The sequence below is a fragment of the Armigeres subalbatus genome, chromosome 3 (genome assembly GCF_024139115.2).
Source record: "Armigeres subalbatus isolate Guangzhou_Male chromosome 3, GZ_Asu_2, whole genome shotgun sequence".
NCBI lineage: Eukaryota > Metazoa > Arthropoda > Insecta > Diptera > Culicidae > Armigeres > Armigeres subalbatus.
Window position 1 is genome coordinate 296,484,293 of NC_085141.1, and position 25,397 is coordinate 296,509,689.

At 43.3% G+C, this 25,397-nt stretch overlaps 1 protein-coding gene across 1 annotated transcript; it reads right to left on the reverse strand.

Moving 5' to 3' along the window:
• Positions 1-5,738, reverse strand: LOC134220414 (2-hydroxyacyl-CoA lyase 1). The gene is made up of 5 exons (XM_062699475.1): positions 5,600-5,738; positions 5,438-5,495; positions 5,027-5,149; positions 443-1,755; positions 1-377 (listed from the first exon to the last, which is right to left on the reverse strand). Exons 2-5 carry the CDS (start codon positions 5,483-5,485, stop codon positions 158-160), a joined length of 1,704 nt encoding a protein of 567 aa, XP_062555459.1. The 5' UTR covers positions 5,486-5,495; positions 5,600-5,738; the 3' UTR covers positions 1-157.
• Between the last annotated feature and the right edge of the window lie 19,659 nt (positions 5,739-25,397).

Here is a 25,397-nt window from a genome sequence, read left to right on the forward strand (position 1 = left end):
TTTAACTATAATAGTAATATTTATTTTAATGTATATTTCTTGAACCGGACCTTAAGCAGCACATAAAATATCCACACCTGCACAACCCAAATAACCTATTTTGGTAGCCCGCTGACATATAAACCACCAGCATGCTAATGCGAAAATCTATCACATATTACAGCTTTGACTCCGTCAACCACTGGAAGTCCTGTGGCTTACGATCAGCCAATGGACTAATCGCCACATTGATGATCGTTGGCTTATCGGTCAAAATTAGTGCTTCTTTGACTGCTTCCTGTAGTTCCGGAATGGTGCGAACGAAATACCCCTTCAGTCCGAACATATTCATCATGGCTTCGTAGCGTGTTTCAACATTCAGAGCAGTAGGGGGAGTTCTGAAAGAAAAATTAAAAACAATTAAACGTGATTCGAGCATCTGTCCGAAAACAATGATATTTACACTTGAGTAAGATCCCCCCCAGTACGCATCTCATCATACACTGGCTTGTCGAATCCGGAGTAGATTCCATTATTGTTGACGATCACGATTACGACCGGCAACTGATACCGAACCATTGTCTCAATTTCCATTCCGGAGAAGCCGAATGCCGAGTCGCCCTCGACGCAGATGACTTTCTCACCGGGGAATCGATCCCGACACACCAAAGCGGCAGCGATAGCGAATCCCGGTCCAACACCCATCGTACCGAATGTTCCGGCATCCAGGCGATGGCGGGGCCATTTGTTGTGCAAGAAAGTCCTACCAATGTCCATGGTGTTGGCTCCTTCGCTGACAATGATGGCATCCTTCGGAATTAATTCTTGAAGGTGATGGAAAACGGCGTGGTAATTCAGCGGAATCTTCGTCTCCATGGCCATCTGATGGACAATTTTCTTGTTCTTCTCGCACTTGGCTTTCAGGTCGACCCACCAGTCGTTGTTTTTGTCGAAGTAGAAGTGCATAGTGGCCAGCTCGTCGATTAGCTGTTCTGTAAACGGAACTATGTCCGATTGAATGGCCACAGAGCTGAGGATGCTGTTGTGCAGTTCTTCGGCACTCACGTCAACCTGGATGACCTTGACATTTGGGCTGAATCGGGGTTGACGACCAAAGTGGAGCATCCAGTTGAGCCGAGCTCCAAGTAGCAAAATGACATCCGCTTTTTGCAGCGCGAGAGTTCTAGCCGGAGCCACACACTGGGGATCCAAGTCGGGAACTACACCTTTGCCCATCGGAGTTGGAAGAAACGGTAGATTGGTTTGATGCACCAACTGTCTGAGATGCAGTTCAGCGTGAGCGTAAGCAGCCCCTTTGCCTACTATTACCAATGGTCGCTTGGCTTTGGCAAGCAAGTGGGCCGCTTCTTTCACCGATTTCGTGTTAGGGAACGCAATCGGTCGTTCGGGATGAACATACTGTTTCGGGACGCTATCTTCGGGAACTTTTGACATCAAAATGTTTCCTGGTAAATCCAAGTAGGCTACCCCAGGTCGGCCGTAGCATGCCAAACGAACGGCCTTCTCCACATGCTGTGGGATGAGTGGAATGCTTGCCGGTCTGGCTGCGTACTTGCAGTATGGCCTGCTCAGATCAACCTGAGGGCACTCTTGGAAAGCGCCAATGCCTTCATGATCTTGGAAGGCAGCTCCCGCCACTACAATCAACGGCCAGCAATTGATTTGAGCGTTCGCCATACCTGCTGTAACGTGGAGCAGGCCTGGTCCTGGTACGACCAGACATACTCCCGGTTTTCCAGTTAGATAGCCAATGGCCTAAAAAGATAAGTTGAGTTCATATTACTTTTAGGGGAGGGCGTCCTTAAAGTTAAGTTGGGTAACGTTGCCTGTAGTTTGTTTTTATTAGAAATATAATACAATAAACAGAAGATAAATAAGTGGGTTCAATTTGTCTGAACACCACCAAAAGACATTGATGGTTCCAATACTTTATACAGTCTACTCTCTACAACTCTCTATATGTCGCCCTATGTCGATGATCAAGAACTTCCGGAAAAGTTCCGGGAGAAACTTCCGGAGGAATTTCCAGAGGAATCCAGGGCGGAACTTCCGGAGGAAATCCGAGAAGAACTTTCAGGTGAATTCTGGGAGAAACTTGAATTTAGAACTCTGGAGGAATTCCAAAAGGCACTTCCGGAGGAAATTCAGGAGGAACTTCCGGAGTAATTCCGGGAGAAACTTCAATTGGAATTCCGGAAGGAACTTCCGCAGGAATTCCAGGAGGAACTTCCGGTTGAATTCCGGGTGGAGCTTCTGGAGCAATTCTTGGAGGAATTCCGGAGGAACTTCCGAATGAATTTCCAAAGGAATCCCCGGAGGAAATGTCGGAGGAATTCTGGGAGGATCTTGAACTGCGAAATTCGGAGGAATCCCGTGAGGCACTTCCGGAGGAATTCTGGGAGGATCTTGAACTGTGAACTTCGGAGGAATCCCGGGAGGCACTCGCGGAGGAATTCCGGAAAGAACTTCCAGAGTAATGTCGGGAGAACTTCCGGAGGAATTACGGGAAGAACTTATGGAGGAATTCCAGGAGGAACTTCCGGGGGAAATCCCGGAGAGATTTTCGGAGGAACTTGAACTTGGAACAATTTAATTCTATTTTCTGGAGGAACGTTCCAATAAAATTCAATTCAATCCTCAACCAATCTAATTCTAGTTCCATTCCAATTCAAATCCAATATAATTTCACTCCAATCCAAATTCATTCCTATTCAATCCGTCCAATTCAGTGTTCGTGAAAAAGCACCAAACACATCAGCATATACAGAAAGAAAATGACTAAATATTACGTTTGTTGGAGTTTTGGTTGTACCAACTGTTCGTCAGACGGTTGTACAAACTGAATTGGTCGCATAGACTTGGGGGCGGAGTCAAAGTTGTACAACATGTCGGAGCGTGTGTGGGGTCCCTAAGAGTACCGACATGTGCAGCATTTAACAGCTCTCCTGCTCGTTTGGAACACGATTTTGTATTGTAATGGCAGATGAATTTTGTTCCAACTCTGACAGTGTCGCCACTCTTAATTAAAATACACTCTGCTTGGGACAATAACAAACATATAAAAACATGAAATGACGTTTGATTTATTGTCGATTTTCGTAGCAACGAGCTTTTTTCGATCTAGTACCCATTCCAATTTTCCATCCATTCCTCGGTCTCTCCTTATCTTGATGGTCCCTTGATGGAGGCGGCTGTACCTACTAAATTTTGACAAGGCAAGTGAACTGAAAGCGAATTGGACGTCTGAACACCTTCATTCAACTCACTTGAACGAATGAAAAGTTGAGCATATTCAATTTTTAACAAGTCAATTGAATTCAACTGTTGTTCAATCCACTTTTCCCCCTTTCCCTGTCGAAACGAATCATTGCTCGGATTTTTTTGTAGTTTGCCCGACACAAACAGAAGCTAAATGATGGACTTGTAGCACCATTTGGTGAACAGTTCGTTGTTAAAATTAGCAACAGAACTAAAACGCTAGTTACACTAACTTCAATTATTCGGATTTATATTGTTTCATATTAAGCGATATTATCTATCTTACGCTGTGAATATTACACTTCGAGCAATATATTGTAATATAATAAAACACTTTTTAAAAATCAGTTTCTAGAAGTAATAATTGGCAAATGAGTCAAACTCTGACTAATGCTACGTTTTGACAGGGCAAGTGAATTGAACAACTCAGTTGAATTCAATTGACTTGCCAAAAGTTGAACATGTTCAACTTTCTTTTCGTTCAAGTGAATTGAATTAAGGTGTTTACACGTTCAGTTCACGTTCGATTCAAGCGACTTGCTCAATTCACTTGCCTTGTCTAAACGTAGCATAAATGATTGAAACTATTACTGCCGAAAATTAGCGGATAGCTTTTCTATTTCTTCTGGGTGCCGTCAGATTCAATCAATGCGGCACCAACATTTCAAAAGGGCGTTAACAAGAGCTTCTCACGTCGCTGGTAGGCCAATTTATGCCAACCCACGTAATCCAGCGTCAATTAATTTAATAATGCTACATTAAGACAACGCAAGTGAATTGAGCAAGTCGCTTGAATCGAACGCGAACTGAACGTGTGAACGTGTGAATTCAATTCACTTGAACGAAAAGAAAGTTGAACATGTTCAACTTTTGGCAAGTCAATTGAATTCAACTGAGTTGTTCAATTCACTTGCCCTGTCAAAACATAGCATAAGAGAAATATGCTAGAACAAAAGTTATTTGGCATAGCTAAATTAGTGGAAAACGAAAAAAGCTTTTGTTTGTAGATCAATAGTTTATAGACAGTTTAACTATTTTCTCACAAAATTGATTATATTAGCAGTCTAATGAATCCATAAAGTTGAGTCAAATACAAATTTGACGAAGCTCTTCAGCTACCATGGGAAGAGAAGGGTTAACATAATCATATTGAAAGTTTGTCCTAGAGCTTTGTGATTTGTGCTTTACTACCAGTGAGTTATTAACGCAATGAGCGAGGAAGGCAGAACGGCGAAAGTAAAGGGCGTTAGGTGAATGATAACAAATCCATAGGCAATACCGAAAACAAACAAAAATACGAGTTCAAATATAAGGCGCTGCTGTCAAACGTTATCGATGTTAGGCGAACAGTGTTAGGCGACATCAACATTTACAGTTTTTGTTATGAGCAAAACAATTAATCGGATTAAAAAGATTATCACATAGTATGTACTTTAATCTAAAAAATCAGCTCGAAATGTATCTTGAAAAGCAATATAAGCACATCACAATGTATAAATTTCCAAATAAGAAATTAAATTGAATTGCGTATTCTAGATTGCATTTTTTACATTTTCCAAATCGCAATTTGCTCTGGATCTCGCGCTTGATGTTTTCTTATTATCAATGCAGTGAGTTTTGCAGATCAATGCAGTTTTCCCTTATGCTCCTAAGCGCAAAAATATTATAAAACTCTGTTGTTCACCTGTTATAATGTTTTACGACGTTTCATTAGGTATGATAAATTATAAAATTATCCAATTATAAATATTATTTCATATAATCTTACCTGTGCAGCATAGCAAGCAGACTGCTCATTTCGCATGCCAATGAACTTGAGACCCTCAGCTTGTATCGCCATCGAAAGCTCCACCACTGGAATACCGACGATACCGAATACATATTCAACGCCCTGATAACGGAAGAGATGAAAAAGTAAAAATGAAAAAGCATATCAACCTGAAAAGATATCAGCCGCAATTCACAAACAAGATTATTGGTCATTCAAAGGTGCTTGGAGATAATCGAGGTGATTCCAAAGTCCCTTTAGTAGCGAAGAGTACACACATCACTCAATATAACTGTTTATTAGATAAAATAGGTTAGATAACATGTAAATTAGCCAAAAATTGTTGTCATAAAACAAAGACTCTTCAACGCCATTGAACAAATCAATTCACGATCCCCATTAAGTACTCACTTGCTCCTTAAGCGACCTCGCTAAAACCGTATTTCCATCCACTTCCATATTGCAGATTCTAGAATAAACAACGAAATGCAAATCAATCCAATATATTTGCACGCTTACGTTTTTTTTCAGCATCAAAACCCAGCAATAAAAAAAAATATCCGTCAATCTCACCTTATCACGGTACACGGGCACTAAACACAAAGTTCAACTCCAGAGCTTTGATTCCGGCGACTGAATGGGAAAAGGAGCAGATACGGTGGCAAATCGACAGCCATTCATCGCACCGCGTAAGGGGAAGATTTGTTTTGGTTGTCATTCTCTTTTGGACGTGTCAAAATAAATGGGCAGCAGAGTGGCAGCCGGTGCTACGTTACTGAAGGGCGAATGGCTGCGTGCTTTTGCGCGCATTTTTTTCAAATTCACTGGTGCTTGCGAGCTGAAACTGCTGGCAAACATGTTGATCGTAATGTTAATTCAATTGATATTTGAGATATTATTACGATGATGATTAGCACACTTCAAGGAAAATAATTTAAAGGTTTGTTTCTGTTAAACGGAGTTTGTCGTACATTTTGTTTAGGCTGTGAACCATTTCACCGATTCGTTTAATTTTTAGTTAAAATTTGACAATTCGATGGTTATTTTTCTGTGGTTAAAAATAACCCCGCTCCGGAGCATGGTTAGATTCGACGGTTCGATAGTTAAACTTTGTTCGCGAAAAAATTGGCGCCAAATACATTTTGTTCCAAATAACTATCAATCTGTCAAAACTCAAATGGGTCGGCTTCGGGGTAAAATTTTAACCACGATGGGAAAATAACCATTGAACTGTCAAATTTTAACTAAAAGTTAAACGAATCGGTGGAATGGTTCACAGCCTTAGAAATCGGCATGCTCAACATGCAAACAATTTACTTGAATATTTGGTCGGAATTCTTTCAAATTGCACCACGTGCCAATAAAAATACCTAATTGACCGTTCCCGTCAAAAAAGTATCTCGTTTTATTGTCTCAGTCAATTCTTTGACTTACAACATACTCATTCAACTGTATCAAAGAACCTATATTTTTAAGCCTCTAACTGTTTTAAAAATCGAAAACAAAAACTGAAAAAATGTTGTAGGTGTAAACCAGCCTGGCATTGGTTGAAAATCGGGAAAATTTTAGGCCAAGATTGAAAAAAAGTACTGTTTTAATTTTTTGTTTTAAGTTTTAAACGCCTTCATAAAAAATATGGCTCCTTTGGAAGGTTGTCCTTATATAAATTATAGAATCAATTGAGCGAATGAAAAAAATTGAATGGGGAAGGGTAATTTTTGCTCAAGTTTGAAATTTCAAATTAATCGCAAATCGAATATGCTGAATCCCAAAACCATCAACCCCACAACTAGGGATCCTACAACAAATATACGCATAGATTGATATAAACTTATATCCGTTTTCTTTTTGCTTGCAGAGTATCACAAATCAGTGAGGTTTTTCAGAATCCCGACATTTTGATAAAAATAGGCTAAAAATGATTCGTTGCTTAAAACTGAAACAAACATACTGCAATCCTTCATAAGAGAATAAGTTACAACATTGTTAAAACAGAAACCAACTAAAACCAACTACAGTTAAACCTCCATGAGTCGATGTTCTATGACTCGATATCGACTCATGGAAGCAAATTATTCCATATTAAAAATTATTTTCTGGGTTACTACGATGGTCCCTTCAAACAGCATCCCTAGGATTGTATATTCCACATCTCGATATTTCCTTGAGTCGATGGTCTCTTCAATATCGACTCATGGAGGTTTTACTGTAGTTGCAGATTCGACATTAGGTTGATTTCAAAATCATTACCATAATTTAGTCACCTTTTTATGGTCATTAATTTTTACATACTGTTAATCAGATTTCATATGAAAACAAGTTTTGATTTAATATTATTAATACAGGAATCAACTAGTCGCAGTTCAGACATTGGGTTGTTTTCAAAAGCACTATCACACCTTTCTACAGTCAGATTAATTTTCACAGTGAGCGGGAAAAATCATCAGGAGTATAATTGAATAACCCGTTTAAAGTTTAACACATTTACGCAGTAATAAGACCTCAGTAATATCGTACTTCTCAGTGTGAAAGTAAGCGACTTTGTGGAAGACTGGTAACTGTTATTATCATCATTCATGCGAAAATGTACATACATATATGTACATGCATTGAACATTTTAACTTGCACTCGTTCTAATCTATTCATCGTATCCAAAATTTATTTGAAAAATTATACAGGATTTTTTTAATGAAATGTACCACTTTTGCCTTCAAGATAGAAACAAAGGTCAAAAGATAGGAATTTATCATTGGCATCTTATAAAAACGAAAAAAAGCAATCAATTAAAAGATTACGTAAAATGATTTCATAAGAATGAAATATGATGTTTGAAAAAAAAACAATGTATGCAGGACTACGTCTAAGCGCTTGACGATCCCTTTCTAGGTAAACATCTCGTGGCGCCGGCCAAGTCCTTAAAGTCGATTGGGAAAGGTGGGAATTTTAGTGTTTAGTTATTGTTCCTACTAGAGACCGAGAATACCTCCCCCGTAACAATGGATAGATACCTTTGCCTTAATAAATAGGTAATCACTTTCTTCTACTTCCTAATGCCTTTGTGATTTTTATCCTAGATTGAAGTCCAGGACCACATCTACCTTGATTTCTGATAGCAATCTGAACAAGGATTCCAAAAGAAAAACATAAGTAAAGCTAGTGTTCAATCTGCGAAGTACACCGTAACTATGCTATGCTACTAGAGACCGATAATACCTCTGCATCCCCACAATACCACGGAAAGGAAGTTTTGTTAATTGGGTAGTTGAAGCATGGTTCAAGGATTCAACAAGGAAAGTGATGTAATCCATGCCACATCTATCTTCTATCTTCTTCTTCTTCTTTTCTTATATTTCTTTTTCTTATATCTTATATCTTATCTTATCTTATTCTTATCTTATTATCTTATATATATATAAAAACCAATCTATGTATGTATGTTCGCTAACTACTTCTGAACCACTTGACCGATTTCAACTAAATTTGGTACACACATTCTACATCCTCAGGGGAAGTTAAGTGGGATGGTCATTTGGAATAGGGGGAGGGGTGGTGGGAGGGGTTTTGTTCAGAAAACGAACAATTCTGTGTAACTTTCAACTCCCAGGACCGATTTCAACCAAATTTTGTACACATATTCACTACGAGGAGGCGATCATATGGGAAAGGGGGAGGGGTCTGGAGGGAGGGGTTTTGTTCAGAAAACGGGCAATTCAAAGTAAATTATGAACCCCTGTAACGATTTCAACCAAATTTTTTACACACATTCCATATCATAAGGAAAGGATAACAAAGGGGGTGGGATGGTCATTGGAAAAAAGGGAGAGTATAGGGGGAGGTGTTGTCTTTGGAAAACGAGCAACTCAGTGTAACTCCCAATCCGCAGGACCGATTTAAATCAAATTTTGTACACATATTCACTATGAGGAGCCGATCGTATGGGCGGGTAATTTGGACAAAGGGAGAGGGGTCTGGAGGGAGGGGTATTGTTCAGAAAACGGGCAATTTAGTGTAACTTCTGAACCCCTGTACCGATTTCAACTAAAATTGGTACACACACACTAAGCTTTTCTTTCTCGAGCTCGGCAAAATTGGGCACCGCTGTATCTCAGTAAATTTCAGAACTGAGCTTCGGCAGAAAATTTTGTTTATTACTGATTTTTGGCAAAATATTTACCGTATCTCAGCAACTGAAACGTCACTTTTACTGAGATCTCGGCAAAAATCATGTTTGCTGAAACTCGGCGGTGCTTACCTCGGGAAAAATAAACAAATAATGCTGAAATCTCGGCGAAAAAAAATATGTTTGCACATTCTCTATCCTAAGGAGAAGATAACAAAGGGGGTGAAATGGTCATTAAGAAAAGAGGGAGGGTAAGGGGAAAGAGGTTGTCTTTAGAAAACGAGCAATTCAGTGTAACTCCCAACCCCCATATTCAATTTGCAAAAAAGAGAGCTAACCGCGGTGGAGGTTGGTACTCGGATTCTGATGGCTTTTCCGCAAACGTGACCTTTAACTGGTCTTGTTGTGTAGGGGTTATCACGCCTATCTAGAGAGTAGGAGGTTGAGGGTTCGAGTCCCTCCAAGACACGTGGATTCTTTTTCGCAAATTTCATATCAATTTGTCCATTTCGAAACATATGCTGTGCATATGCACAGCCAAGATATTTAACAAAAAAAAAACAATTATCCTTTTGACCAATTGGTCTATTCGTTTTCCGATTGTGAAAAAACTGCGAATCAAACTGGCAACTCCGAGCAAAGCCGGGTACATACAGTCTGGGATTGAAACCACGACCTCCAGCTTGTAAGGCAGAAGCAGTGGTCACTAGACCCCGGCAAATGCTGTGTGCAATGCGTATTATTGGCTATAATTATTATCTTTATTAACGAGATTTTCAGTCCTAGGTTCATCTCGAAGTATCATTGGATACGAGGATACAAATCTTAACGAGCATCTGTTCTGTTCTCCGGCTCACAACACCATACTCCATCAGAAATTTAGGCGGAATGGTCCTCCGGAAAATTGGCGGATAGGTGGCAGACCCTGCAAGCTATCTTTTAAGGACAATCACGACAGATTCCACAAATGTTTGGAACAACCCATTTGCAACTAGAACCCATTTTTCATTCCTTTCTTTATTCGATATGCACTCTGTGTTACTTAACCGCTACTGTGCCGAGATCTACTGTGGTATTCTGCTGTACTGAATCCACAAAGAATCTATTTTTATTATTGGAAATATTATGTGGTTGAACTCTTCAGCATACTTGTAGAAAACTTTATTTTGCGAAACTTTAAGAAGATACCATTTATCTAGCACATCATTTTAACTCATTAAATTAAATTTTAAACTTTAAATCAGGGTGGCCCTCAAAAAATCTGTTTTTTATTCTAACTTTTTTGTTTTCAACCTGACGACATTGTAATCTTCAGGAGAATTCTATAGCGCACAATGATGCATGTTTTTACTGAACACAGCACATTTATAAATCTTGTCATTTCAAAGTTATGTGCAGTTTCGATCAAAAAACAATGCAATTTCAATATGATTATATCTCAGAACGTTGGTTCTATAAATTGTTTTGAATGTGGCATCTGAAAGGGACATATGAGGTAGCATCCACTGCAAAAATTACGAGAACGTTATTTTTTAAAATTGATCAACTTGATCTTGATCTTGATCTTGATCTCATGAATACTTATTTATTTATTTATTTATTTATTTTATTAGTGACACTTCACCACGATCGTGGCATTCATGTCAGATTGGGTTTTAATACATTACGTATAATTGTTTGTAGGCTATTTACATTACAATTGTTTGAGTTAAATTTCATTATATAACTTGCATTCTTTGATAAACTTGAGTACTGCTGCTTCCTTTTGTGAATTGAAAGCCAGTGTTTCACTGAGTGATCCGTTGATCCCACACTCACTCCGCTGTTGAGTAAATCCTCTACAATCAGTAAAGATATGCTGTATGGTAATTTGGGTGCCGCAATAAGTACAGATGGGTGGACTAGATTTGCTGAGTAGGTACGAATGGGTGAGACGGGTATGTCCAATCCGAAGTCGTGTAAGGATACGTTGTTGTGATGCGCACGTGCGGTCTAGTTGCTTTACAGGAATACTTTTAATTTGTCTTAAATTTGACTGGTTTTGGCGCCATTCTAGTTCCCAAGTTGACCATACTTTGTTTCGAATAGCCTTCGAGACGTCCTGGGATGGTATTGGTATGTCAAGCTTCTGTTGGTTCCGTGATGCTTTGGCTAAGTTATCAGCTAGATCATTCCCACTGATCCCACAGTGTCCTGGAACCCAGCAGAAAGTAATATCCTTGCCCTCGACGTTTCTCTCCACAGATTGGATCCATGGATGTTTAGATCTTCCTCCATTTAAGGCGTCAAGACAGCTGGCAGAGTCAGTAAAAATAATTGTTTTTTCTTGATTATGAGCGGTGCTTACTGCCATATGAAGAGCGTATGCCTCAGCTGAGAATACACTGCAAATGCTTGGTAGGCGAAAACTTTGTTCCTCAACACCAGCGGCAACCCCGGATCCTGTAAAGTCGCTGTCTTTAGAACCGTCGGTGTAGACGTGTGTGTGGTGCTGATATTGCCCTGTGATGAGTTCCGTGAAATGCGGGAGGACGATGTTCTTATTTGTACCAGCTTTAATTCTCCTCTTCAGTCGATTGTCGATACATGGGGGTTTTGCACTCCATGCTCGGTCGGCTGCTCTTAGGGTACAATGTATGTTCGGTAAGTCGAACCCAGTTGTTTCGTGGAGAAACTCTCTTGCTCGTGTTACTACTGGATAATTTACAGCCAAGGGATCTTTTTCTACCAATCGTACAGCTAGTTGTGCTAGTCTTTGTGCTACTACCAAGCGAAAAGGTAGGCAGCCAGATTCAGCCATAATGGAAGTAATTGGGCTGGATACAAAGGCACCGGAAGATGCCCGAACTACTTCGTTATAAGTTGGTCCTAGTATTCGTTCTAAGTCTTCGATGTTTGTGCTCGTTAATCCCAAACCAAACAATAGTTTCGAGGTTACTAGTGCTGATCCTGCTTTCAACAGTGTTGATCTACTGCTTCTTTTCAATCGGCATCCGAGAATTTGTAGGATGTTGAGTCGTTTGCTACAGCTATTTTTGACGGATGAAAGATGTTGTTTCAAGTTGAACTTAGCGTCACATAGGATTCCAAGGATTTTCATTTTGCGTACTTGAGGAATAGGTATGCTATCGATAATAATTGCACGACCTCTTTTACGATGGTTTGACTGGCAGGAGTGTAGAAGTTTAGATTTTGTTGGCGCAATGGAAAACCCTACACTAGCAGCCCAATTAGTGACGGCTAGGACTGCTTCCCGTAGGAGTCTTCTAATTGAAGCTGGCTCTGTTCCTTTCATTATTAGGATAACGTCATCGGCGTAGAGCAAGATTTCGACGCCGGGGGGTATTTTGTTGAAGATGGGCTGCATTGCCACTAGGAAAAGCGTAACTGACAGTATTGATCCCTGAGGCACGCCGTTTTCAGCTTGCCTGAGACTGGATGTTGAACCATTAGCGGAGACTTGAAAGTGTCTATTCTCGAGAAAGCTGGATAACATGTTCATCATACGGCCAGATATTTTCCATTCTTTCAGTGTACGTATAATACCGGGTTTCCATGTAGTATCATATGCTTTGGCAATATCAAGGGACACTATTTCGACGTGCTGGTTATGTTGCAGGGTAATGAATGATTCGAACTGTGCTAGGTGAGAATCGACACCTTTACCAGAGCGGAAAGCGTGTTGGCGTGGATCCAGTCTCTTGTTCTTTTCAAGTTCAGTTATTAGGCGGCGGTTTATCATCCTTTCAAATAATTTGCCCAAACAGCTTAGGAGTGATATTGGTCTATACCCATCGGCCTTGCTCCTATCTGCATCTGGTTTAGGTATTGGGATAACTGTGCCTATTTTCCATTGCACTGGAAAACTCCCGCTGATCCATATTCGATTAAGCAGATCCAGCAACGCCGTTTTAGCGGAAAAAGAAAGGTATTGCAGCATTGGGTAACTTATGCTATCGTTTCCGGTTGAGGAGCCGCTTTTTCTATCAAGCGCCCACAATAGCTCGTCCATAGAGAAGTCAATGTTGTATTGCTTGTATAAGTTTGGACGCTGAGTTGTGGTGGATATGCCGATGTCTGATTTGTGCTGTTTTTGAAACCTGTCGGAGTAGTTTGTATCGGAAGATTTTTTCTGGTATTCATCAGCCAGAGCTTCTGCTATCATTTTCCCATCATTAGTGAAACCAGATGGAAGGTTGAGAGTGATTGTATTACTCGTTCTCTTACCTTGGAGTCTATTAAGCTTATTCCATACCTGGCTTGCTGGGCTATTATCATTAATACTTTCAGCGAACTCTTCCCAGCATTTCTGTTTTGCTTCCTTGATGGTTTTGCGGCTTATTGACCGGGCTTCTTGAAATAGTCTCAATGCATCAGTTTTGCGGGGATCATCACTTCCGAGTCGCCTGAGGGCGCGAAGCCGCTTGCGCCTTTGTTTTACTGCTGCTTCGACATCGTCATTCCACCATACTACTGCCTTCGTTCCATGCTTGCCGCTGGTTTGTGGGATGCATTCTTCCGCTGCAGAAATGATTCTGGCTGTGAATTCTTCCACCGTCAAGCGATGCTCAAGACACAGGGTTCTGCTTGTAAGCGCTTCGAACCGCTCCCAGTTGGCTTTGTCTTGGATCCATCTTTTTCGGTAGTGTGGCTCGCATGTTGTGCTTGGTGTGTCAATTACGATGGGAAAATGGTCGCTATCTGAACAATCCGGTAGGGTTTTCCATTTGAATTTCGATGCAACGGATGTTGAGCAGATAGAGATGTCTAAGGCCTGGGAATTCCCAGTAACCGGGTCTATTCGAGTGTGGGACCCGTCATTGAGTACAATTAGGTCGTGTTGCACTACAAGTTGCAGTATTTCGTCACCTCTTTTTTTTGCTTCGCATTGTAATGAGCCTATCCTGCTGCCCCAAGAGACATGGTGTGCATTCAGGTCTCCCAATAGGAGTATCGGTTTCGGAAGTTCCTCTATTAAGGGGTCTAGTAGTTTAGCTGCTGAATCGTTAGTTTTGGGTGGTAGGTAGATCGAGGCGATTGTGATCTTCGTCGGAGCTTGAAGTTGTACCGCAATAGCTTGGATGTTGGTTCGTATTGGGATCCTTTGGAATGGTGTTCCGCTCTTGATTGCCATACCAGCACCTTGTCTACCGTGAGGAGAACAATGGCTGAAGACAAACTCATACATGTTGCCGAGAAACTTAGCTTGGAGTCGCTTTGGATCCATATTTGTTTCTTGTAGGCAAATCACAATTGGACGGTATTTCGTGGCCAGGATTTGTAGCTCATTCTGATGTGTCCGTAGACCGCAAATGTTCCACTGTAGTGCGAAGGCTGGCAGAGTATCTTCGCCGTTGTTGGGTTCTAGGTTGGTAGAAGAGTTTGTGGGAGTTGACTGTGCATTGAATGGTACATAAGAAGGAATACTTGCCATGAAGAATGGCTCAACCACGCCGACTGCCGCCAGAGGTTCATCGGAGAGTTCCGGGACGTCTCTGGTCAGGGTCGACGTGGTAGGCCTCGCACTTGGCGAATCAGATGATTCCATACTGGTCAATGGTACACAGTCAATTGTACGATACGTGTTGTATTTAACAGGGTTTGGAGGAATGTTAGCAGGCTGGGCTGGTAATTTCCTCATGGCTGCGGTCCAGCTGGAAGTTTGATGGTCAGTGGGTCGGGAGATTCGGTGCCGATTTACTTCGGTTGCATAATTTGTTAAGTTCGATGAAGCTGTCGGTGTGATAGCGCTGTTGACGTTGGGCTCGACTGGATTCCAGGAGGGTGGAGGAAGCGCAAAGCACTCGTAAGTGGCTTCATTCCTATCCCTCCAGACATTCACTTCAAGTGGTTGAAGCGGGGAGCTCACTACATGCTCTCCATCTTCTCGTCGATAAAATTCACGGATTTGTCCTAGATTGGTAGAAGATCTTGTGGGATTTGACTGTGCATTGTATGGTATATTTGAGGGGATACTTGCCATGAAGAATGGCTCGACCACGCCGACTGCCGCCAGAGGTTCATCGGAGAGATCCGGGACATCTCTGGTCAGGGTCGACGTGGTAGGCCTCGCGCTTGGCGAATCAGATAATTCCGCACTGGAGAGTGGTGCACAGTTATTTGTACGATACATGTTGTATCCACCAGGGTGTGGAAGAGTGTTAGCAACTTGGGCTGGAAATTTCCTCATGGCTGCGGTCAAGCTGGAAGTTTGATGGTCAGTGGGTTGGGAGATTTTATCACGGATCGTTTCGGTTGCATAATATCTTGAGTTCGAGGAAGCTGTCGGTGCGGTAACGCTTTTGATTTTCAACTCTGCTGGATTCCATGAGAATGAGGGAAATGCAAGTGGTTGGAGGAAGTTGCTACAAGTTCTTCCTCCACTCGTCGATAAAATCCACGGAATTGTCCTAGATTGGTAGAAGAGCTTGTCGGAGTTGACTGTGCATTGAATGGTATATATGAGGATACTTGCCATGAAGAATGGCTCCAACCACGCCGACTGCCGCCAGAGGTTCATCGGAGAGATCCGGGACGTCTCTGGTCAGGGTCGACGTTGTAGGCCTCGCACGTGGCGACTCAGGTGATCTCGTACTGGGCGGTGGTGCACAGATAATTTTTCGAAAGAAGTCGTATGCAGCAGAGTTAGAAAGTGTACGAACAGGCAGGGCTGGTAACTTCCACATGCTTGCGGCCAATTCAGAGATCTGACGGTCTACGGGTTGGGTGATGATATTCCGGATCGTGTCACTTGCCAGAATCGTCGAAGATGGAGGGGGTGCTGCATGTTTTCTGCCTTGAAACCGCTTGTCGTGACAGTTGATGTTTGTTTGTTTGGTTGCGTTCATGGTGTTAAGGCGTTGTTCTAATTCATGATCCAAGTGGTTGTTGCTGGGGTTAGGTTGTATACTGGGTGTGGATGATGGTTCTTTCATTTTCGTGTCCATATTCGTGGCTAAGTTAGATAGGGAGTTGTTGAGATTGTAGGGTTGTTTTTGAGCCATTAGTTGTCCGAAATTCCAGTGTTGCTTTTCGTACCGGACTGTTGCAAATTACGTTTTCCACGATTCTTGGCTGCATCGGTTGGGGAGATTTCAAATATACGTTTATTGCTACGGCTTCTGGTGCGAATGTTGTTGATCGATGCAATATCACGATTGTCTCTTTTTTTTGCGGGTGGCGAGACAAAACTGTTGTCCTTCCTTGAGTGGCGTTGATCTGTAGTCTGCGGTGTTGCGGGTAAGTCGGGTTGTGTAGAGGATAAGTAGCGTTGATCTGAAAACGGTTGAGCATCTATCGGAGTTAACGGCTGAGTGAGTAAGGTTGTTTTGTAGCCAGACTTGAAAGAATCGAGTTCTTTCGCTAGGATGGCTATTTTATTTTGAAGAGATGCGATCAAATGGTCCTTTGTCACTATTTCTTGTTTCAGTTGTTCTTGAACTACGCGGGCGATATTTTCTCTCCTATTTTCCTCTAGGTACCGGCGTCTTGCTTCGGCGAAAGAGATACATTGATTAACTTTCATGTGGACAATCTTGTCCTCCTCCTTGAATTTTGCGCAATCACGCGATGTAACGGGGTGTTCGCTTTACAGTGGAAGCAATATGGTGTGTTTTCGCATTGCTCTCCATCGACTAGGTGGGATGGTTGAGAGCATCGCATGCAGATGCCGGATTGCTGACAAGATTTGCGTAGATGGCCATACATACCACAGTTGAAGCACATCATAGGAGATGGATAATATGGTCGTACCTTGATTCGCAATAAACCGAAGTACACGTAGTCTGGGGAGAACAGTTCCGTGGAAGGATAAAACTAAAAGCGGGGTGTTCTGCAGTTTACCATTAGTTCGCTTTTTAATACGACGCACTGCATGCACGTCTTGGTCTGCTAGGTTTTCCGCGATAATGTTTTCGTTAGTGCAGATGGAATCCGGTTCGTAAACAATACCCTGGACGGTGTTCAGCGTCGGATGTTGAAAAATTTCAATTGGCGTGCCGTCGGTAAGTTCCGTCAGCGTAATGAGCTTGTCGATAACTTTTCTGGAGTTTGAGCGGAGAAGGTATCGAGACCCACGCCCCTCTCGAGAGGCTTTCACATTTCTTGCTTGTTTTACACCGATTGCTAATTCAACAGTTTTTCCGATGATAAAAGGTTCAGGAAGGCGAGGTTCTCTGTATGAGCCGTTTGGTTCCATGTGATCGTCGTCAACCTTACAACGCAAAACTAGGACAACGGTTTGTCCTATTTCGTCGTCGGTTCGCATCCATCCTGGTGTTCTGGTGGAACTGGGCGTACTACAATAGTCATCCGGGCCCCTCCCCGATGGGGTGGGTTTACCGGCCATAAGACCGGGCGTCAGGGGCACTTTTTCGGATCCACTTTACTTTTTCGTGAAACCACAACAAAAAAGTGGGATTGAGTTTCGGTTTGTTTTTGGAATCGATTCGCACTCGGGACGCGGCGATAGATATAGCAAATGACCGCAACGCGTGTGTTGGTGACTTCAGTATTGTTACTCTTACTGCACCGTCGTGAGAAAAATGTCACTTAATATGCACTGCTACTGGGGTTATTTACTTGGATTTCACCAAAACTGCACAATGCCGTGCGGGGCACTGATTCGGACTATCGCGTGAGCACTTTTTTGGGAATAATGGGAGGTGTTATAAACGAAATAAGCTGATTAATTTTTCCAGCACTTGGCGCGTGTTGATATACAACGTAACCCGATTGCTTGGAGTCATGAATACTAATTTAAATAAAAATAATGAAATTTTCCTAAAATGTCACTAAATATAAATGAATCATTTGATTGAGAAACTGCTTAAATTCATTTTACACAATTTCGAGAAAACAAAAAACCGTTTTTGAACAAATGGGCACCGAATCTTTCGATTTCTTCGATACTGATCAGTGGCGTAGCCACGGGGGGGTTTTGGACATAAAACCCTCCCCAAGAGACGAAATTTTTAGAAGAAAATTTTTTTTAGAGGAAAAAAAATGTTCAGAGAACCCCCCCCCCCCCCCCCCCCCCAGACCAATTTGCTGGCTACGCCACTGATACTGATCAATAGTTTTTGGCAAAACTCAAATCCCTAGCACCTCTCAAGTGGCCTCTTTACTGACGAAAGACGATATGCAAATTTTGACGAAGAAATCTACGAAAACTCATGCCAATGGAATTCCGTCATGTCCATGCTAGTCCATACAGCTCACGCGAATGATTTGCAACTCGGTTATAACCAAATCAGGTGTTCTTACTTACTTACTTATGGATCCTGTACACCTCCGGTGGTGCAAAGGGCCGACTTGAAAGATCTCCATCCTGAGCGTTGCCCGGCTATCGCTTTAACCTGTTGCCAGGTTAGATTTCGGTCGACTTCTTTTATTTCTTTATTGAGGCTTCGCCGCCATGAGCCTCTGGGTCTACCTCTGCTGCGATGTCCCGCTGGCTTCCAGTCTAATGCTTGTTTACAGATTTCGTTTCCACCCCTACGTAGAGTGTGACCGACCCAGCCCCACTTCCGATCCCGAATTTCTGTTGCTATCGGCCTCTTGTGACAACGAAGACGAAGCTCGTTGTTTGAGATCCAGTTGTTGGGCCACCACCAGGCCCGAATTATATACCGCAGGCATCTGTTGATGAACACCTGCAGCCGTTGAGTGTTCTCCACTGATACACATCATGTTTCGCTAGCGTATAACAGCACAGATTTCACGTTAGAGTTGAAAATTCGTATTTTTGTGCGTTCACTTATCTGCCTGTTTTTCCAGATATTTCTTAAACTCGCAAAGACAGCACTCTACACGAGAAGGCCTCGTACTGTGCCTCGATGAGGCCGATCATTTTCTCAGAAAACCCCTTGCGTCTCAGGGCGCCCCACATATTCTCGTGATTGAGACGGTCGAAAACTTTTTCGTAGTCAATGAATACCAAGTAAAGGGACTCTTGGAATTCGTTGACCTGCTCCAGAATGATGCGGAGCGTGACAATATGGTCCACACAGGATCTTCCGGCACGGAATCCGGCCTGCTGCCGCCGGAGGGCACTTTCACTAAGATACCTTGCATCCAGTCGACCGGGAAAGTTGCGGTGTCCCAGATATTACGAAATAAACGATGCAATAGTTGAGCGGATGTTATGTTGTCAGTTTTGAGCATCTCGGCTGATATGCGATCGACCCCTAGGGCTATATTCGATTTCATGCTTTGGATGGCTGTTTGAATCTCTAGCAGTGATGGACCTTTGGTATTGACGCGTGTTATACATCGGATCCTAGGCAGATCATGCCGAGGTGGTGATGGCCTGGCTGGCACTTGAAAAAGTTGTTCGAAGTGCTCGAACCAGCGTTTCAGCTGGTCAGTTGGGTCGGTCAATAACTGATCATTCGCGTCTTTCACAGGCATCGTTGCATTCATCTTCGCCCCGCTTAAGCGTCGTAAGATATCGTAGAGGAGGCGAATGTCCCCGGTTGCGGCGGCTCTCTCTCCTTCGTCATCCAGAGAGTCTGCCCACGCTCGCTTGTCCCGTCGATATGAGCGTTTTACTTCCTTCTCAAGAGCCGAGTATCGTTGACAAAGTCTTAGGCTCCTCTGGTTTTTGATCGCTCTATCGCTGCTTTGGCTTCTCTTCGCTCCTCTATCTTCCTCCAGGTCTCATCGGTGATTCATTGATTTCTCTGGGTGCGCAGTTCGCCCAGATTGTTCTCGCTGGTGGCGATGAAGGCATTCTTGATGGCGGTCCATTGGTCTTCCACGCTGCCACCTTCCGGCATATCTGCAGCACTCGTCTTCAGTTCTTCAACGAAGGACCGTTTTACAGTGCCATCTTCCAGTCGGCGTGTGTTGAATAGTCGTCCAACTCTTTCCTCCTGCCGACGAATTAGCGCAATGCGCAGGCGTATTTCGCCGATGAGGAGGTGATGATCAGACGCGATATCGGCACTACGTTCATTCCGTACATCAAGAAGACTCCGTTTCCATTTTCGGCTGATGCAGATGTGGTCGATTTGATTTTGTGTTAAGCCGTCACGGGAGACCCACGTGACCTTGTGAACCGGTGGATGAGGGAAGAGCTATCCCCCGATCACCATGTCATTATTACCACAAAATTCTGCGAACAGATCTCCGTTTTCGCTCATTTCTCCGAGACCATGGCGTCCCATAATGCGCTCATGGTTCGAGTTGTCGGATCCGATCTTCTCATTGAAGTCGCCCAAACAGATCTTGATATCACCCTTCGGAATTCTATCTACGACGGCATTGAGTTGACTGTAGAAGTTCTCTTTCTCTTGCAGATCGGCAGCATCGGTTGGCGCATAACATTGGATTATAGTAAGGTTTCGGACCCGTGTTCTGAATCTAGCAACGATTATCCTTTCACTTATAGGTTCCCACTTAATAAGCGCAGAGTGTGCCTGACAGCTTAGTAGGAAGCCAACTCCGCGATGCCGGGGAGCGTGTTCACCTCGTACACCAGAGTATAGCAGAACTTGTCCCGACGGCGTTCTGTGTTCTCCAAAGTTTGGCCAACGGACTTCCCTCAGTCCCAGGATCTCAAGCTTCATGCGGCGTGCCTCATTGGCAAGTTGTGCCAATTTACCTTGCTGGGCTAGGGCTTTTTTTTTTTTTTTTTTTTTTTTTTTTTTTTACAAGGGAGAATGCATTTACACACTAACCCAGTACACGTGCATTGTAGTTGCCAAACTACCACACGGAAGTGTACTGGAGTGTCGGACTCGACCATACCGGTAATACCGACTAAACTCCCTTGGGCTCCACCATCGTTTCCCCCAGGAACTACCTCGCAGTACTACTTCTGGGGGGACGGCAGTACTAAGCGTACTCACTCATTATCGCTCACACAGGCACTCGTCCCACGCGAGACTGACTTGGGTGCTCGCACCCCATTCACTCCATTTGAGTCTTACTTGGATGCTCTCCCGGACGCTCCGCTGCCATGCCTCGAGGTGTCGATAGCGGTAACTGCCTGGGCCTACAGATATTGCGCTACGACACTCTGCCTCAGCACGAGCAGATCAATCACACCACTGCCGAAGCAGACCATACGCTACCCTGCCGAAGCAGGGACACTCCCCATTAGGGTGGCTCAAAAAACACTTTTTCAAATTTTTTGATGGGCCGTTCTCTTATTCGGTTCTATTTGATGCCCTGATGCTCTGGACAAAATTTCAGCCAAATCGGTCAACGTTTGGGCGGTGCTAAACTCATTAGAAGTTTATATGGAAAAATGTATGCAGAAATATCCAAAAACAGTGATTTGCAGTTAGACGGTACAATTTACGATCAAGAACCATGATACTCATTCAGTTCTTGTAGAATTAAATACAGAATGTTATGCTGAAAACCGCGAGAAGATTAGAGTTTTTTAGGCAAAAATATTAGCATTTTACTGGAGTGTTGTAGGGGTGAATTTATTTCTTTTCAAAGGTAAAAGAAACGAAATTTGCTCAAACCCCACTTCAGAGAAATGCTAATAACTTAGCCGGGCAAACTCTAATCTTCTCGCGGTTTTCTGCATAGCATTCTGTATTAAATTATTCAAGATCTGAGTGAGTATCATAGTTCTTCATTGTAAGTTGTGCCGTCCAACAGCAATTCACGGTTTTGGGATGTTTCTGCATACATTTTTCCATATAAACTTCCAACGGGTTTAGCACTGCCCAAACGTTGACCGATTTGGCTGAAATTTTGTCCAGAGCATCAGGGCATCAAATAGAACCGAATAAGAGAACGGCCCATCAAAAAATTTGAAAAAGTGTTTTTTGAGCCACCCTAATGGGGAGTGTCCCTGCTTCGGCAGGGTAGCGTATGGTCTGCTTCGGCAGTGGTGTGATTGATCTGCTCGTGCTGAGGCAGAGTGTCGTAGCGCAAAGTGAAAAAAAGTTTTTCCCATACTAATTTGAGCCACCCTACTCCCCATGCACCACATGTGCACAACTGTAGGTGTGTGGGTACAAGCCACTGCTACCCTGCCGCCGAAGCAGCTTCTCCAAAGACCATTCGCTCCATGTGACCCTTTTTCGGGTGCTCACTCTAACACTCCACTGCAATGCCTCGAGGTGTCGATGGGATACCTCGACTCCTGCCTCAGCATGTGCAGTCCATACTCAGACTTCTGCTGCGCTTTGAGGTGACAATAGCGGCGGAGACACGCTATGACACTCCTGCCTCAGCACAACCAGATCACTCACTCCCTGCCGAAGCAGCTCACGCGCTACCCTACCGAAGTAGGTACACTCCACAACTTATTCTAACACTCCACTGCCATGCCTCGAGGTGTCGATAGCGGTATGTGGGGACTAATCAACGATACTACGCTACGACACTCTTACCTTAGCATGTGCAGTCCATACTCTAGACTTCTGCTGCGCTTCGAGGTGGCCATAGCGGCGGCGACTCGCTATGACACTCCTGCCTCAGCACAAACAGATCACTCACTCCCTGCCGAAGCAGCTCACGCACTACCCTACCGAAGTAGGGACACTCCACATGCCAGTTGGCACTCCCTCCCTGGGCTTGTGCTTTTGAAGCGGCACACAGTCGCTTTGATAGAGTCCGCTTACGGGCACTTGTGGTTTTTTGGGAGGGATTTTAGCAGAGCCCACTGCTAAATCCCACCACGCCCTAGGCAGTTCTCCCTGACTCGCAGACAGCTGGGGAGGGGTCGTCAAGCCCTTGGACATCATGCTGTTCCTGCTGTCCCTGCTGCCCCTTGGGCTAGGGTTAAAACGTTCCATGTTCCTATTCGTGTCTGTTGTTTCGCGCTAAGAGTCGTCGCCGTAAAATCAGTCCGTATTCTTTCATTATCGGATTATCGAACAAATTAATGTTTCGGGAACAGTAGGTTGTTGGCCCAAGGTTCCCTATCCACCAAGATGGGGCTGCCATCTTAGGTATAGCTTCCGGGGAATAGCATTTCATACTCAGTTGCTGGATGCCAGAATAGCCGCACCTCCTTGGTGAACATACGCTCGATCAATCGGGTCAAATTTGTTTAAAGTCCCACCCAATACCAGGACTAGGCTAGTGCGCTTTGAGCGGCACACGGTCGCTTTGATAGGGCCTGCTTGGGGACACATGCAGCTTTTTATAGAAGTTCAACAAAGCCCACTGTCGAACCCCTCCACATCCTAGGCAGACCCCACAGGACGCACCCTCTCACTCTAGCTGATGTCAGAAGGACAACAGTGCCCAGGCTACACTACCAGCTAAGTACGCAACCCTTAGCTGGCGGTCAATTGTCATCGGAAGACCCGTGGAAGCGTGAGTATTGAAACTTGTGAGGACCAGAGCTATGTTAGGCGCCCCATCCCGTATGTCAGCTCACAATTTTTTTGTATGGAATTTGGAAAACTTGGTTGAAGTAAAAAGAGCTTCCTACAAAATATATATATCTTTTACAACATCAAATTGATCGTTGAAAATTTTTAAAACTTTTGTCAATTGGGTTTTGCAAAATTCGGTTCCTTTATGCCTCAAATCATCAGAGAGAGGTACTGAGAAGCGAAAATTTTAGCTGTACAATAGGTTAGTATTTAGAGCCTGATTTAAATTTGGGAAATAGAAGGTCCAAAAAATTTTCTAGGAACATTTACTGATAAATTCCAAAGAGGTTGTCAGTTGAGATAAGCGAAATTCGTTCTCAATTCCGAGTTAAAGACATTTTAGTATGAAAATAGCGCTCTACCGGGAGAGAGCTTCCCCCAGACCTTAAGCATTCATATGAAAAAATCCGGAGGAATTCCTGGAAATTTTTTTGATGGAATAACTGGCAAAATTCTTGGAGAAACATGCGGAAAAATTCCTGAAGGAACTTGTGGACCAATTCCTGGAGGAACTTCCAGAGTAATTCCTGGAAGAATTCCTGGAGGAACTTCCGGAAGAATTCCTGGAGAAACTACCAGAGGAGCTTCCTGAGTAATTCTTGAAAGAACATCCAGACGAATTTCTGGAGAAACTCCTGGACGAATTCCTGGAGCAGCTTTTAGAGCACTTGCTGATAGAATTTGTAGAATAATTTCAGAAAATTTCTATTGCTTGAAATAAGCTCACGCCGACTCACGCTGCCGCCGCCGATTACCAACGGCGTGACGCCACTGCCGCTGGCTGAAAATAATCTATTACGCCGCCGCCGACAAATTTTCAATCGGCGCACAGGTCTAATTTCTTTACACAGCTTCAATAATTATCTTTTTCAAACGGGGAAGGGTAGTTTGGCCGAAACCCATTCGGCTGAAAGTTGTTAGGCCGAACAAACCGTTATGCCGGAAGTCATTTGACCGAATGGGTCATTTGGTCGAAAGGGTCATTCGGCCGAAATGGTCGTTTGACCGAAATGGTCATTTGCCGAATAGGACATTTGGCCGAAGAAGACATTTGGCCGAAGAGGTCATTTAGCTAAACATGTCATTTGAAAAGTGAGAAATTAGGAGTAAGAAGAGAGACGTCTCACTTCTCACTCCTCATTTATCACTTCTCACTGTAAAAAAATTAAGAGCGCGGAGTGAGAAGTGACACGTCTCACTACTAACTTCGCTACTTTTTACAGCGAGAAGTGATAAATGAGGAGTGAGAAGTGAGACGTCTCACTTCTCACTGGAAAAATTGAGAAGCGCGAAGTGAGCAGTGAGGCGTCACTTCTCATTTATCACTTCTCGTTGTTAAAAATAGCGAAGTGAGTAGGGAGACGTCTCACTTCTCATTTATCACTTTTTGCTGTAAAAAGTAACGAAGTGAGTAGTGAGACGTCTCACTTCTCACTTCGTGCTCTTAATTTTTCACAGTTAGAAGTAATAAATGAGGAGTGAGAAGTGAGACGTCTATCTTCTAACTCCTCATTTCTCACTTATCACTGTGAAAAGTAAGAAGTGCAAAGTGGGCAGTGAGACGTCTCACTACTCACTTCGCAGGACTCACTTTTTATAACGAGAAGTGAGAAACGAGGAATGAGAAGTGAGAAGTGAGGCGTCTCACTTCTCACTCCTCTTTTCTCACTTCTCACTGTAAAAAGTGAATAGTGCGAAGTGGAAGTGAGACGTCTCACTACTCATTTCGCGCTTTCCACTTTTTACAGTGAGAAGAGAAAAAATGAAGTGTGAGAAGTAAGACGTCTATCTTCTCATTCCTCATTTCTCACTTTTCAAATGACCTATTCGGCCAAATGACTCTTTCGGCCAAATGACCCTTTCGGCCAAATTACCCTTCCGGCCAAACGACACTTTCGG